The 16,686-nt window shown below is 38.3% G+C and overlaps 2 protein-coding genes across 3 annotated transcripts in view; one reads left to right on the top strand and one right to left on the bottom strand.

The window, feature by feature from the left end:
- The window catches only part of LOC144639226 (B-cell receptor CD22-like), a 74,357-nt gene that overhangs the window by 20,041 nt on the left and 37,630 nt on the right, over positions 1–16,686 (bottom strand). The window lies entirely within an intron of this gene.
- Positions 10,178–14,689, top strand: LOC144639028 (uracil-DNA glycosylase-like). Its single transcript, XM_078498293.1, has 3 exons — positions 10,178–10,217; positions 12,084–12,172; positions 13,824–14,689. Exons 2-3 carry the CDS (start codon positions 12,115–12,117, stop codon positions 14,687–14,689), a joined length of 924 nt encoding a protein of 307 aa, XP_078354419.1. The 5' UTR covers positions 10,178–10,217; positions 12,084–12,114.

Below are 16,686 nucleotides of genomic sequence, written 5' to 3'. Positions count from 1 at the left end.
CAGCGTTAACAGTAAGACAAGGACCCTCAAGTCACATGGCGAGGTCTCATCAAGACTTGTGGAACGATTTCACACGACTTCTGATCCATCATATTAGCGAGAAAGGCCAGCCAACAGCTTGGATTCTTTGGGGGAATGAAGCGAAGGCCTTGTCTAAAGTACACCATTTGATCGACACGAAAAGGCATTACATCAAGGCTGGAGGGCATCCCTCTACTTCGGGTAAAAACGCTTGCATTAGATTTTTTGGAAGAAACTACTTCAAATGTGCTAATCAATTCTTGGTAAAAAAGAATCGTGGTGCAGTTAACTGGAGCCTACCGCCCCGCCCCGGGTTGTTTGGACAGCAGCCGGGAGACTGTGATGCAAATGGACTGTAGTAATAGCAACGAGACACCCTTGCTACCTTCATTTATTAAATGATTCGTGATTTATCATATAATATGTAACACTGTGGTATATTCTATAGGTTTTTGTTTTTTTTTTTTTTTGGGGCCCCCCCCCCCCCCCCGGCTCCGCCGTCCCTCTATAATGTTAAATTATTTGACATGTATTCATGATGTTTCCCCGCTTCTGTTGATCTCCGTTAAAAGCAATTCGAGATATATTGGATTCAAACTCAACTCAAGCTAAGGGAAATGGTCAAAACTATTGTACTCAGACGGGACCCACCACTCTGCAAAAAGACAGGTGGTCTCTTCATGTACCCCCCTTTCCCACCTTAAACGATGGTGTCTTGTTTGTACAGTATAAACCTACTCTATCAGGAGTAGAAACTAAGAAAAAGATTTAAACCTCCTTGTGCCATTTCTCCAGCAATGCAAGCTTCATGCACGCCTAATATGAAAGTCTTAACTTGAATTTTGAAGCCAATAAGTTTTGTCCATTTGGCTAACCAGACAGGTGGTATCTTGCATAACCCCCTACCCCTACACAAGGTGGGTCCTCGTCAAGTATACTTGTTATGACCACTTCCCTAAGACTGTTTCAAGAATCTGTAACGTACTATTTCTGGCAAAATCGTTTTTTAAACGTTAAAACGTTTAAGGAATTCGTCTTCAGGTTTAAGAACAGCTTTCCGTTGTAATTTGATCAGTGTCGGTTATTTATTCATATATATTGCTTGCTGTTAAACGCAAAGTACAAATAACACTCAGATAGGTATTTACCTACATCTTTAGAGCAATATCCTATAAATTTTCCTGAACGGAAGATTTAAATGTTAATTAGTTTCCGTCCAGAGATTGATATTGATTAAACTCAATACAGTTGTTTATTTTGCTGTAAACATCATTCAAACTTGTAGTTTCACCTGCTATAAATTATCACACTGTAAGCGTTTATAAGTAGCCTTGTACTGTACAACATTTGAGTAATCTTCAGTTATCTACTTCGAGGTTAAGTCAACGAGAAATAAAGAAGGCAAGAGAGTTCTAGATCTGTGAGAGTCCTTGCTGTAATGATGCTCAACTGACAAGAGACAACGACCCTCTGCTTCTGTCATTGAGTTACGAGTGCTGTGCAGCGAGCCTGTGCTCTGCCAAGCCCCCCCCCCCCCGACCAAGCCAGACTGACATTTTACCAGAACGTTAAACAGCGCCCCATTTGTTCCCTAGGCGGGAATAGTATTGCCAAAAACCTATCGTTAGAAATGAAACTTGCACTGCGTTGTTTTACGTGCATAAGTTACGTGTTTCTCAAAAAGGTCGGCCCTCTTGATACCTCTCAGTTGCACTACTCCTGAAATCAATTCCAATTTACCTTCGATTTCGTGTGTAAAAAGGTTTTCTAAAAAGCGTCCGAATTATGTAAGGAAGAGTGGAAGTCACCTGATACTTTCTGTAACCTGCTTCGTCTGAAACATGATGAATGCACTGTATGTCGCGCTCCACAATCTCCCCTCCTTACTACCCTGTAGAGGGTCACGTGACATTGCTGGGTGCGGGAGAATTACTAAAAATTTAAAGCGTCGGCTAAAGCGAAATTTGCCTCGTGGGCGGCCCTGGGCTTGGACCTCCCATGCAATGGCCGGTTAGGGAGGATCGTCAGTCGTCGGTGATAATTGAGGAGTTGGTTACCTACTACGAGATTTAATCAACTGAAATAAAGAGAACAAGAGAGCTCCAGATCTGTGTTTGTCCTTCTGTTGTGGGCCGCTGCGCCAACGACCCTGTCTTCTGGGATTGGTACGAGCCGTGAGCGAGCCTGTGCTCTGCCGCTTCCCCCTGATCGTCCTCTGGGACGTTGTTTGACGGACTGATAAACGGTAGCCTGAAGTCCTGCATGCCGGTTCGGGATGATCGTCATCGGTGTTTTTTTTTTTTTTTTTTTTTTTTATTTTTTTGTTTTTTCACTCCAACACACACAGCATCGGTCCCTAAAATCATACATTCTCTCCATCTATCATCCACTCTCTCTTTCATCTTCAGTTTTCAAGACAAGAGCATAAAAGAAAAATGTCATCGGTGTAATTGATAAGTTTGTATAACTTGGGTGCACAATAAGGAACGCCAATGTTTTTACCCATGAAGGTATCTTTTGGCGTTGTACTCGAAGAAATCAAAAGACAACGCCATACAGTGTTGTTGGTGTAGATCAATAAAGCACGAAGTCTTTAAAATTGCTTCATAGTTATATTCATGGTCATTATAATCACTGGTCCTCTAACTTGCCTGCTTGTCTTTTGTGTGCTATCTTTTGGGGCAAATAAAGCTTGAGCTACGCTACGGGACGCATATGGCTAAGTATGGTCCCCACATACTACTATAGTACAGTCTTTTGTCGGTTTTTTTCCATAGCTACATAAAACAAAACATGAGCTTAATGACTATGTGAGGGGACCAGACGGAAAAATACATATTTTCCAGGGGTTTACACACGTCAGCTTGTGATGTGGGGGGGCTTGGCGGGGCCCGGGGGCCCCGGGGGCCCTACTTTTTTTTTTGGGGGAGTTGTATTATTTTTTTAACAAAAAAAATTGTATGGGGGGGGCATCCAAGATTTCTTACAAAAGAGAATTCGGGCACCCTGCAATTATTCTAAGAGCACAGCTTTGGATGTATATTGTTATCCATAACGGGCCATACGCTTCGTGTCTGTTCCTTCTCCTTCCCGTGGTCCCTCGCGCCTCACGCTCGTCACCAATCGCTCGCGCTTCCCGCTAGCTATTGTTATTGCTGCGCGGAAAACGCGAAGCGCCTGAGGAGGACGTAGGTGACTTGATATGATAAATGGACTTAACCCTTATTATGCTAAGCCCGAATATTTCCAGGATTTGGAGGAATGGCCATTCAACCACAACGCACACCACTCAACCAATTAACACGTCAGCAGATTTTTGTGATGTGCAACTTATAGAGGTTGGATAGATCTTTCCACAGGACTGTCCATCTTGAATATTGACTGCATTCCGACAGAGCTAATCGAAAATAACGTGATCAGTTTTGGTGTAAAATTGGTGATAAAACAGGCCAATATCCGCGTACTTGATCATGGTCTCCTTTCCAGGCTTTTCCATTGATAAAGATCAAAGCTTTTTAGGCCAGTAGAAGGGATGTACAGAGTAGAAGGTATAGTAGAATAGGAAAGCAGAGAAAAATGAAAAGGAACGGAGCAAGGAAAAAAAATCGGAACAGTTCAGCGAAAAAGTCCAAATTTTTACATGGAAATTTCATCAAAATATTACTGCAGTGCGAGAAGGTGTATTTCTAGCAAAGTTTAGAGAAATTTAGCACTGTATCGCCAAAAAGATCAATTTAACAGTTAAAGCACCCTGTTTTGGGGGTAATTTCAGCGTATCAAGGGTTCAATTTAAGGCCTCGGCGAAAAAGCTTTAGTTCGTGAGTACCTATTTCGAAGCACTTATGTATCATGTCACGTGTTAAAACGGATATTTAAATAAAAACGAAGTTGAACTAAACAAATTGACAGACGTTAAAGAATCTGAGTAATTGGAGGTCAAGCATTATCTATCATTCTGTATTTACTCACACTGCACATCAATGGTACTGATCCTGGAAGTCACAGCTTGGCCGATTCCATTTCCAACAACACAATAGTACTGTCCCGCATCAGATCTTGAGATTCTGGTAAAGGTCAAGTTCACTCCATACCACAGTACTGTGTTGTTTGCTGTAACGCTATACCACGTGATGTTTGGCTTAGGATTGGCAGCTGTCACTTTACATTGAAGGGTGAGGTTAGCGCCTTCGACTACTTGTGTGGTTACCAGGATAAACGACATCCAGCGAGGGAGGATCTGAAAATAGATAAGTTCATTCGTGTTCTCTGTTATCCAGTCTTTCACAGGCGATCCAGACGTTGTATTCGATCAACGTGACATATTGATGTTGGCGAAAATAAATATATTAATATAAATATATCATAATAAATATATTTATATATAAATATTTTTTTTTCTTCAGCCGTAAGGCTGAAAATTGCTCTAAATACTTCATGTTGAAACGAATTGAAATAAAATTGGCTTACATTTGGTTGTCTTGCATTATTTTAACTTCCCAGTGTTCCTAGAGTGAGATTGGCGAGTAACACTTACGAATGTTTTGCTTTAGCGTTGCTTTAGCAAAACAACGAAATGTAAGCGAATTTTATTTCAATTTGTTTCCACTTGTAGTATTTAGAGCAATTTTCGAAGCATTCTTCGGATTCTTATACTTTGTCTTACGGCTGCAAACGTAACGCAGTCGCCAACATAATGTCACGTTGATCGAATACAACTTCTGGGCCGCCTGTGGTCTTTGTCAGCAAAAACAATTTCCCACTGATGTAAGTAAAGTCCATCTGTCAGGTTCTAGTAAAATTAAAATAAAAAGCTCAGGAAGGGGCGTCACACAATATCAGGGGAGGAGTGCTTACCAGTTATCAGAGTGAAATCTGCGATTAAAAATGATTTTCTCGAAAGTCTGAAAATACAAGCTCTACATCAGCAATAACATTTTTTTTTTTTCTGTCTTTCAAGGCTAAATCTTGGTTTAAGCAAATGGGCTTATACGACAATTGTTAGGACTTAGGGCGCGTTTTTTTTTACCCACGATTCTGGAATAAGAATGGTTTGTACAGAACGCTAGGAGTAATTCGGATTGCCTGTATTAAAAAACGCCCATGTAGACGAGATGATATGCGCGGTCCTAGCACGAGTAAAGATAGCATAACAAATATGGCGACCGACGAAGAGGCTGCCATTGCAGCCATTATCGCAGCAGTTTTTCTACTAAATAAAGAGGAGGAAGAAAGTATGGAGACTGTAATGGATTTGCCGAAAGTTATGGCAGTGCTATTCACAAAGGAGAGAAGACACATTCCTCGAATCACGGGCTATGTCGTCCGCCATCTTGGATTTCATTCGCAACGTTCTGTTCATTCTGTTTCTGGGAGCAGAATGGACAGGGATGCGGAAAGGGAAAACGCGCGCATTTCACATTCTGGCCTTTCTCATTCCAGAATTGTGAATAAAAAACAACGCGCCCTTAGTATCAGAAAATTTTTGAGTAGAGATTGGAATAAGCAACCTCGTCCCCAGGGTTGTTCCCTGGGAACGAGGTTGCTGAAGAGCTTCAGGTAGCAGCTTTCGCAAGTCAGTGTCACATGAATGACTCGCTGCCCTTCGAGAGAACAATAAAAAAAACAACAAGAACAATGCGCCTAGCCCCAAAAACAATAGCAACTGCTACAGTAGAGCTGCTACACTACTGGATAAAGGATAGAGGCTTATTTTCGGAAGGGCTTTCCGTCGAAGTTTCACGGTATACTAATTGAGACTTGAAATATTATACTTCAAAGAAGCTTGGTGACTACATTATCAGTGATAATTTAAATAAACTAAACACCCGCCAAACTTAACAATATGCAACCAAATGCACATTTGTACTTCATAAATAACTAACTTCTTTCGTTTTCTGTGATTTCGAAAACAGCGTTTCTTTAGTTCGCTCTGGACATCTTCCAAGCTACTTCACATCAACAAGTGAGTGAGTAATGTTTTTTTTTTTCGTTGTCGGTTTGTAAGTTGGTTTGATAAGTTGTTCTGTTTTTATGTTAACGGCTACGTACCTCCCTCAATTAGCGGCTTGTTTGATTAGGGCAAATAAGCCTGCCTAAGCTATTTGTTAATTTAAGGGATAAAAAAAACGTGTTAACCCTGGGTGGCAAAGCCGAATAATTAAATTGCTTCGGGACCCAATGATCGAAATCCGTCTGTTTAATTCGAGGATTACAAGTCATCGTAAACCAGGGCTTTTATTGCGGTCGTTTTAAAGCGTTTTCACTCTTGATTTGAAATAATCTCTGCTTTCATTGTTTTTTCGTCGTTAACGCCAAGAATGCAGAAAAAACGGCTGTGAAAATGACTCGTAACTGACAATTTTTTAAAAGGCAAAACAGAGTTGGATGTTGCGATAAAATACATTTTGCTAGATTTCTCTTCTCAGAGAAAAATAACTTCAGTTAAATACGGAATGAAGGGCAATAGTCTACAAGGAGTAAAGAAAAAACAAAATCACTAAAATCTATGCTAAGTTTAAAAAACATGGATATCTTGCTTTTAAGTTCGTGATTGAACTGATGCTATACTTCAAAAAACGTGACCGACTGAACAAAAGGCAACAAAACCAATCGCTCTTTGACCATGAATGATTAACTGTCTCTTGCAATTGTTTGTGTGTGTGATTTCTCAACAGGGTTTTTTTCATTTGCTTTAATTGGACCTTATTCCGATCGACATCATACTAACAAGTGAGCAATGTTCAAAATTTGTTGAAATATCTTTTAAGGCTCGTTCTGCTTAAGTTAAAATAAGTTGTCTTGCTTTAATGTTTTAATGTTCTCGTTGTACCTCTTGCTAAATAACGCTAGAATGTATTATGGCTTATTTAAACGAAATTTGGAGCCAGTTTTCGTCATTCGGGTTTCATGATTGTAGGGGCTTCAAGAAGGTGAAAATATTATTTGCCATTATCAAACAGTGGAAACGGACTAAGTACCTAAAAAGCTGAACAAAAGACAACCGAACCAACATGTTTCCCATGATTAATTAACTACTGACCAGTCTTTCTTTTTTTTTCTGTGTTTTTCAACGAAACAGGTTCCGTCATTTGATTTCAACCTTATTTCCATTCACAACAAATCAAAATGTGACTGAATAAAAGTTCATAATTTACATTGAAGTTTTTTTGAATTTCACATTTCAGACAAGCTCGTTTCCCTGAGTTTATTTAATAATTAGTTTTGAGATAATTATTGAATGATCGTAAAATAAATTATGCTTTTTTTTTTTTTTTTTTTTAATTTTACTTTAGTAGAAACTCAGCTGTGTTCTATTGGAAATCCGCGAGTCTGATTGGTTCTCCCACTGTTTTCTATTCGCCGATAGAAAACAGTCGCGCGCGCGAGTAGCTTTTTAAGTGGTAAATTTTCTTGATTTTTGTCTATAAGGTGTACAATATTGTAGGTTTTGGACTACACTGTACAATCCTTAAGAGTTTCCACTAAAACAATTAGAATACTCGCCCTCGTTTTCTATGATCTGCTCATAGAAAACTCGGGCTCGTAGTCTCATTGTTAATTAGAACACATCTAGTCATCATATTGCAAAAATAGCATATCTGAAAGCATTTTTAAAAAAGGCGAAAAATATTGGTTTTTGTAACATTTCAGATCAGGTTGAGTTTAAAACTATTGATCCTACAAAGCGCTTCCTTTTTAGATAATCACGAGACATATTGAGACAAATGTCTGAGACACATTGATTAGTGATCATGCTAAAAGCAACTTCACAGAATCTATAGTTTTCAAGTAATTTAGGATTTTAAATGACGTCACGTAAAACCGAACTTTCAAGTCCAGACAAATCTGTTGCTCGCCGACTTTTTCGATCTGATGACGTCACACGTTTGTCCTTTTTGCCACACAACAAGAGAGCTGTTTATTCCTTATACGATCGTTTCTTTCCAACACCTCTTCTATTATATATATTAATAGCAACTACCTTGGTGACGACGCATGGGGGCGACATAATCTCGGCATTAGCAACAACAGAGCAGTTCTCACAATGTCTACAAGTGAGTCAATTGACGACAACATCCATTTACATTGATTACTGACATATGCGAGTCACTTAATATTCGCGTCATGTTATGTTCGCGACACTTATTGTTCGCGTCACTTTAATTTCGCGATTTTTTTAGAGTCGCGAAATTCGCGAAATTTAAGTGTCGCGAAATTAAAGTGTCGCGAAAATTTCATGTAATAAGGTATATTCCAACAAGTAAAACTGCAATTTGGTTGTTTTAAGGGTGGATGATGCTATCCACTAGACAAATTACTATCCAGTGGATTGCGTAGTTTGTTCTGTTAACACTTATTCACTGGATAGCTGTTTTGATTTTATCTCTATCAATTCAATGTCATTCTGTTTTAACGACGGATCGACGATTGCTTTGAAAGCCTCATTCACCTGACACAGGTGCATGACGTCATGTTGCTTTTTCAAATCTAAAACTCTTTTTATAAAATTATTTTATTAAGAATAAAAATGGGAATAATAATAATAATGAATAGATCGTGAACAGGCTCTCTAGTCGAGGATGGGGCGAAGAGAAAGCGGAAAGAGAAAGGAGGGGGAAGGGGTGGCGAGTTCCTTCTCGGCCAAGCAAAACCTTCTCGACCCTTCCAGCCGGTGCATGTTTACATGCTACTAATGAATACCTAGCAGTTGATAGAGCAGTTTTCAATTGAGTGTCGTAAAACCAAAACTAAAGTATACACTCTAGCCGACCACAAAGGACACAGACAATCCAGTGAACCAATCAAAACTCGAAGCAAATACATGTAGCCGGCACGAAGCGCGGGAACACGTGCGCGAGCGAGTCACGATTGGTTTTGGTTTTAGTTCTGATTGCCTGAGAAAGTGGCGCGAGATTTTTAAGCCAATCACTGAGCGTAGTAATGCAAAACCAAAGCAAACGCAATTTACTTTCGACACTCAAGTGAAAATTGCTCTAGTGGTGATTCTAACAAAATGTAAGTTACTTACACTGCACATCAACGGTACTGATCCTGGAAGTCACAGCTTGGCCGATTTCATTTCCAACAACACAATAGTACTGTCCCGCATCAGATCTTGAGATTCTGGTAAAGGTCAAGTTCACTCCATACCACAGTACTGTGTTGTTTGCTGTAACGCTATACCACGTGATATTTGGCTTAGGATTGGCAGCCGTCACTTTACACTGAAGAGTGAGGTTACCGCCTTTGATAGTTGTGTGGTTATGAGGATAAACGTCATCAAGCGAGGGAGGATCTGAAAATAGATAAGTTCATTTGTGTTATATTATCTCTGCCAGCAATTACTATTTTACATTGATGTAAGCAAAGTTGGCCTGTCGGGTTTCTGTAAAACAGTTATCAGTTATCAGAGATAATTATGCGATTAAAATGTACTACTCGAAAAACTGAAAACTCAAGCTCTACAGCAGACAAATACATTGCTTTTTTTTCTTTGTTTCAAACAGTTAAATCTTGTTGTAGCAATGTTTAGGACTAAATATTAAAATGATTTTTGAGTAGCGATTTGAAGGGGCAGCCTCTTTCCAAAACTGGGACTTAAGCCCGCGATTCAATATCTCGTCGGCGGTTAACTTCAAAAAACACGCGACCTCGATGAGTTCTACACCTGAACCCGCGACGTGGTCATGTGATACTGGTCAGCGGATAGCTTGTTTTGACACCTGTCATTGTTTGACCATAACATGGATGTCCAATGTCAAAGTTTACCTTTTGTTTTCTAGTATGCCTAGCAGTCTTCCTATAACTGGAGTATGGCCGCCATGTTTGCGCGATGTACGTACGTACGCGCCCGCGAACTATGCCGCTCGCCACGATGACTATGAAATATCAAATGTGTGGTTTTCCTGTTTCTGTCGATTTTCTATGATTATGGGGCTTCACTCTGCAGCCCTTCGGGCAACTTGGGAGCTCCGCTGTTATTGGACAGTCTTGGAATATTATACCTTAAAGAAGCTTGGTGACTGCATTATCAGTGATAATTTAAATAAACTAAACACCCGCCAAACTCAACAATATGCAACCAAACGCACATTTCTAATTTATAAATAATTAACTTCTTTCGTTTTCTATGATTTCGAAAACGGCGTTTCTTTAGTTCGCTCTGGACATCTTCCAAGACTACTTCACGTCAAAAAGTGAGTGAGTAATGCTTTTTTTCGTTGACGGTTTGTAAGTTGGTTTGATAAGTTGTTCCGACTTATACTAACAACTTATGTCTATGAATCTCCCTTAATTAGTGGCTTGTTTGATTAGGGTAAATAAGCCTGCCTAAGCTATTTGTTTATTTAAGGGATAAAAAAAAAAAACGTGTTAACCCTGGGTGGCAAAGCCGAATAATTAAACCGCTTCAGGGCCCAACCGTTCGAAAATCCACTACTTTTAATATGAGTAATGCCAGCCACCGTGAACCAAGACTTTTATTTTGGGCCGTCTCGAAGTTTACACTTTTGTTTGAAATAATGCCTTGCTTTCGCTACACATAACGGTTTGGGTTAGAAATTTAATTCGTTTTTTATGTGGTGTTGATCATGGTTAAGATAAAGAATGCAGAAAAAAGTTGTAGAAATGACACGTTTACAAACGATTTTTTTATGGAAAAGCCTGGATATAATCGTGATAAGATACACTTTGCTAAATTCAAGAAATTAGAGAAAAAAAAGAGACTGAGATAAAAGCCGCAAAGGCTGTGCTAATTTAAAAAGATTTGTATATATGCGATGACTTATCTCTGTGTTTGAACAGATTCTCTATTGTGAGATAGGTGATAAATAACAAAAGGCAACAGAACCTATATTCCTTGATTCCTTGTCCATTAAAAATTGAAGACACCCCTATTTTTGGTGATTTCTCAACAGGGCTCATTAATTTGTTTTGATTTGAACCTTTTTCCGATCCACATCATATTCTTAACAAGTAAGCAATGTTTAGAATTTGTTAAGATACGCAAAAGGTTCGTTCTGTTTAAGTTAAAATAAAATGCATTGTTTAAATGTTGTAAAGGATATTTCTACGATTTTTTTCTTTTATTAACACGAGAAACTATAATTAGTTTCGGAAAACCTGGATTTTTCTTCAACAGTATTTCGTGATAAGTTTCAGTCGGTTCAAAGAAGATGAAAATATTATTCCAAAAAACTGAACAAAAGACAACCAAACCCACATTTCTTTCCATAAATAATTAACTGCTTCAGTCTTTGTTCTCTATGTTTTTATTAAAACAGGTTCCTTCATCCGCTAAGGATCTTTTCTTGTTCCACAGCATGTCACAAATGACTCAGCAACGTTCATACTTAAATTTGAAGTTTTTTTCAACAAAATGTTAGTTTGACAAGTTCGTTCTAGTACTCGATTTTTTTAATAAAAAGTTTGAAGATATTGTCGATCATATGGTATATACAACGACACGATGTGTTTTATATATAGTTTTTAAATCTTTTTTGAACATTTTTTTCAAACACTTTTATCATGAGCCCCTGGCTCGGGAGACTGGGCAACTACTCCCTGTGCTTTTTGACATTAAATAAATTACCTTTACCTTTTATCTTTTGAACCGCTTGCTTGACTTCAAGAAAATGCCCTTTATAGCTATCTTTATGAAACAAATGAATTTCGTCTTTATTTTCGTTTTGCCATGCACTTTAAAAAGTGACTGGGCGATTTTGATTATAACTCGGTATAATTTGTTCACACATATATATTAACATTTCAATTTTAATCACATCCTCTCTTTAATATCCCTCTCCCCCCTCGGCCCCCCCCCCCTTGCGGCCGCCCGCTATTACGGACAAAATACAGATCCCCCGCGAATAAGGTTTGACTGGAAATGACTCCTGTTATAACGGACTCTCGCTATTACGGACACTAAACGACGCCCCGAGCGTGTCCGCTATAACGAGAGTTGACTGTATTCTATTTATCTTTGTGTGAACAACGATATCAGGGATTCATTTCTCATTAAATCAATTATATTAAACTTTTTGCCATTTATTTTCTTTTTTAAGGGACCCTGCTACAGTTATATTAACAACGGAAATGGCTCGAATCACTTTGGTCTTCTTAATGCTGTCAAGTGTGTTTGGCATTGATGCAGGTATGTGCGGTCACGTGATCAGACCAAGCAGCATTAAAGAACTAAAGTATAAAGGTTTTTGTATCGTTTTGCGCACGCAAAACTTATATCATAAAGCCTATAGACCCAATGCAAATATGGCGGCTGTTTATTTTTGGCTCCCAGAAAAATCATTGGTCAACAAAATTAAATACTCTAGCTTAAAGATAAAGTCAAACTAAATCAGTGTATGAAATTGGAAGGCTATACTTTCATCTAATGGGAAGTAACAGGGGCATTCATATTGCCAAAAACATGAAAACGAGGCTAGGCAGGCCAGGGTGACTTTTTCCATACAAATCTCTTAAATTTGAATGAGTCATAACTTTGAAGCCATTTAACCCAAATCACTGAAACTTCTCAGAATAGCATAATATTCATATATATATTTAAGTGCCACCATCAGCGTTTTAAGAAACTTGACCAAACAACAGAAGTGAATGACAACCATTTTTGCATAAGGTCTATAAAGAAACCATTATAAGCTTGTAGCAGAAGCATATCACCTAAGGTGATATGATTCTGTTTGTAGTTATACTGTCAAAAACACTCCAGCTATTCGAGAACACTATTCTAAGAAAAGTATGTACTCAAATTCCTGTCCAGTTTATGAAAGTATCATACATGAGTGGCTTTAGCTTCTTTATTTGGCAGAATAAAACTTATTACCGTAAAATTGCAAAAAGTTCTCTCCGAAAACAAGTCTTGACTATATTTCTACTGCGCGCGAGGCTATCTGTTTGGGAGACACAATTATTCCAACTTAGTCCTGATCAATAGAGCAGTTTTCAATTGAGTGTAGTAAAACCAAAACCAAAGTAAATACTCTGGCAAATCACAAAAGACATAGACCAACCAGTCAGCCAATCAAAACTCGAAGAAAATACACGTAGCCGGCACGAAGCGCGGGAAAACGTGCCTGAGCGAGTCACGATTGGTTTTAGTTTTACTTCTGATTGGCTAAGAAACTGGCGCGAGATTTTTAAACCAATCACAAAGCGCAGTAATGCAAAACCAAAGCAAACACAAATTACTTTCGACACTCAAGTGAAAACCGCTCTATGAACCGCTCAAGTATGTACCAAGCACAATCATGGAGTGACACCTGATCTGTGGCGAGGTGGTGGCCGTAAGACGGCTTTCTACGGTACAAGACACTTGTACTGAATTACAGTAAAAACCCGCGAGTAAGAACCTAAAATTTGCAGATTAGATCCATTTTTTATAAGAACCTATTTAGCCTTAAAAACAGGTTCTTAGTTTCTAAAGTTGATTAAAAATGATTACTTTTGGGAGAATAACTTTGGACAAGGCTTAATGTTCATGTATACAATGTCATGTTCTGAATGATTAGTGCTTCATGTTTACATAATCACTTGCGTGGTATGCAAATTTTATACAAATGATAGGTCGAATTTTACTAAAAGTTCTATAAACAATGTAAATTTTTCCTCAAAAAATAAGAACCTATTAAGAAACTAAATAGCCTAAATGTGTGCTAACTACCATTTATGTAAGAACCTGTTTAGGCTAACCTGGAAAAAAACTAGGTTCTTACTTGCGGGTTTTTACTGTATATGAAGTAGCTAAAACCACAGATTTAGATGTATTTTTCTATATTTTACTTATACAGGGATGCGCCATGAACCACAAGTCCACAATGTGACTCACTTAGAAAAGCGTTCTCCAATGATAAAAGCTGAGGAGCAGTTCCCGGGTTGCAGCAAGGCGTCATACAGTACAGTCACCTTGTACGATTTTGTCTACAAGCATAACTGTTTTCCACAGAAATGGAGAGAATTCTTTCATTTGGCAGGAGTTTCCAACGAAATCAAGACAAAAATAACACCCGAACTTTCAAAAATGATTCCTATCGAACCTCCAATGCCCGACATGTTCAAAGTGCTTCACAAAATCAGCCCCCAAAATGTTAAAGTTATCATTTTAGGGCAGGATCCCACTCCTCAACAAAACCAAGCTACAGGCATGGCGTTTAGCTTGAAGCCAGGTGTAGACCCCCGTGATGTACCCAGTGTGTTTAACATGTTGGTGGAGTTGAAATGGGAAGGAATAGATGTGGGCCTGTCAAACGGTGACCTGACACCCTGGGTAGGTCAGGGAGTGTTGCTGTTAAACGCAGCGCTAACAGTTAGACGAGGACCCGTCGCAGTTCAAGCAGGGTCTCACCAGAAATTGTGGGCAGGCTTTACGAGTCACCTAGTGAAGTATATTAACGATGAGAGCCCGCCATCAGCTTGGCTTCTGTGGGGAGCCAAGGCTCAGGAGTTTGCAAACTTAATCAAACGACCAGAGCATATGATAAAGGCTGGAGCACACCCCAGGGCAAGAACAGGTTTCTTTGGAAGGAACTACTTCCAATGCGCCAATGAATTCTTGGGGAAAAAGAATCGTGGTCAAATAGATTGGAGATTACAGGAAAAACCGGAATCGTTTGCCGAGTATATCAAGGGATGCGATGCAGAGGGAATAGGAGAATAGCATTCAGAGAAGCCCTGTAATCTTTATTGATTCTTTAATAATATCATTTTCTCCCCTGAAATTGGTATTTTAACACAGTTCACATAGGAGATAGGTAATATGCATGGCCAAAGAAAGAGAGAGGTCTACACGGGCATTTCGCAGATTTTTGGTCTAAACTGTTCTGAAATTAGCGGTAGGCAACTTAACCCATAAAATTAAAACATTGTCTTTAAACATCTAAAGAAAGATATCACCTTAATTTCCTGAGAGAAATTAAACCACGGCTAGAGATATCGATTTTTTTTAAGATGCACGGAAACAACTTGGAAAGTTTAGCCTCAAATTTTCAAGGTGTAATTCATGCATCCTTGCCATCCGCAGCCTAAGACGAATAACAGTTTCAGTGCTCCAATATAACAATTGTTAATAAAAATGGAAAATTATTTTAAGGTTTCCTTCGTCACAAATATTATATATTTTGGCTCAGCGTTCAAAAATCTGTTAAAATCTGTGATAAGGCCCCTTTAAAGTTAGCATGCAGACGGCGCGTGTCAAATGTGTTCGTTAAAAAACACATTACGGATCCAAGGATATAATTAATACAATTTTGCTTTTAAAAGAGTTTATTTAAACGTTTCAGAACGATTATGTAACAAGCGACAATAAAAGCTCTGAAAATGCTCGGAAAAATGCCCTAGGTGCCTTTTCTTCGCCAGTATTTTGATTGTTATCGATATATTTATGCTGTGTGCCAAATTGAGTAAAAGAAAAGACTGAGGACACCTATGCTTGCCGCCTGAATAAATTAAATTTGTTATCATTGGAAAAGAGGCGATTGTTAGCAGATGTTACTTTTTTATATAAAGCTCTTAATGGGATTATTGACATAGATGTTGAACCTTATGTGGATTTTTATAAGGAAACTGATCACTATTCTTTTAGACATAATGATAAGTTAACTGTAAAGATGAGATATGCAAGAACGAACGTCCTTAAATATTCTTATTTTCATAGAGTAGTGGGAACATGGAATTCGCTTCCGCTTTTCATTCGTGAGGCAACAAGTGTGAACTCTTTTAAAGCATTAGTTAGAAAGTTTTTTATGGATCAGCAGAATCTTTAAATATTTTTCTTGTTTACTTATTTATTACTATTATAATTTCATTTTCTTTTTTGTATTTTTATCTTAGTACCTTAGGTGATCTGCTTTAATATGGGGTCTTGACTCTTTTGTAGTTCATCCTTTGGCCTTTGTTTTTCTTAGCCTTTGCCATAAATTGTAATAAATAAATTAAATAAATGGCTTCTGTGTTTCGGTGAGTTTTGATGAAATACCAAGATATCGTTAAGACACGCGTGTTTAGTACCTCAGTACAAATAAAATATCTTGGTCCCCAAACATTTTTTGCCATTTTTGTGAAGTTAAATGATGGATTTCACTGCCCATGTAAGAATAATGTATATAAGTTGTTGCTCATGGGAGATATTTGGCACTAATTGAAGGCTGTTTCCAACAGTACGAAATGTGTACCATCCAAAAGCCCGTTTGAGGAGAAGAAATCAAATCGCACGTTTGAAGTAAATTATTGTACTTAAAGCCTAATAACCACAGAATATAATGCAGTGAATTTTATTTTCAGAAGTCTTTTTTCTTGTGGAACTGGTCATTCAAAGTCAGCTAATTACATATGCATAAATTAGTGAAAAATGGCCCATTTTGCAAAAGGTGCCATAACTCCAAGGGAATAAAATATTTTGAGCTAATGTTTTGCCACAGTGAATAGCTTACCATACCCAACATTTAAGCTAAATTTGGGCGAAATCAGTGATTTGAGCTGTATCACCTATTGCCTGTTTCTGCCCTGTTCTCTCATGGACGCACTCTTAATGTATTTTAGGCCGCAATAATGAAAGGAAAATGGCCGATTTTCTTAGGAGTGTCAGAAGGTGTCCCCAATTAGTTTTTTTTTTTAAAAAAGTTAAACACTTAGAAATTGAAAGAAAGATTTTCATTT

Source organism: Oculina patagonica, chromosome 14 (genome assembly GCF_052425735.1).
Source record: "Oculina patagonica isolate OP01 chromosome 14, crgOcupat, whole genome shotgun sequence".
In the NCBI taxonomy this organism is placed as follows: domain Eukaryota; kingdom Metazoa; phylum Cnidaria; class Anthozoa; order Scleractinia; family Oculinidae; genus Oculina; species Oculina patagonica.
The sequence above is the reverse complement of the archived record's forward strand: the minus strand, read 5'-3'. Positions and strand labels throughout refer to the sequence as shown.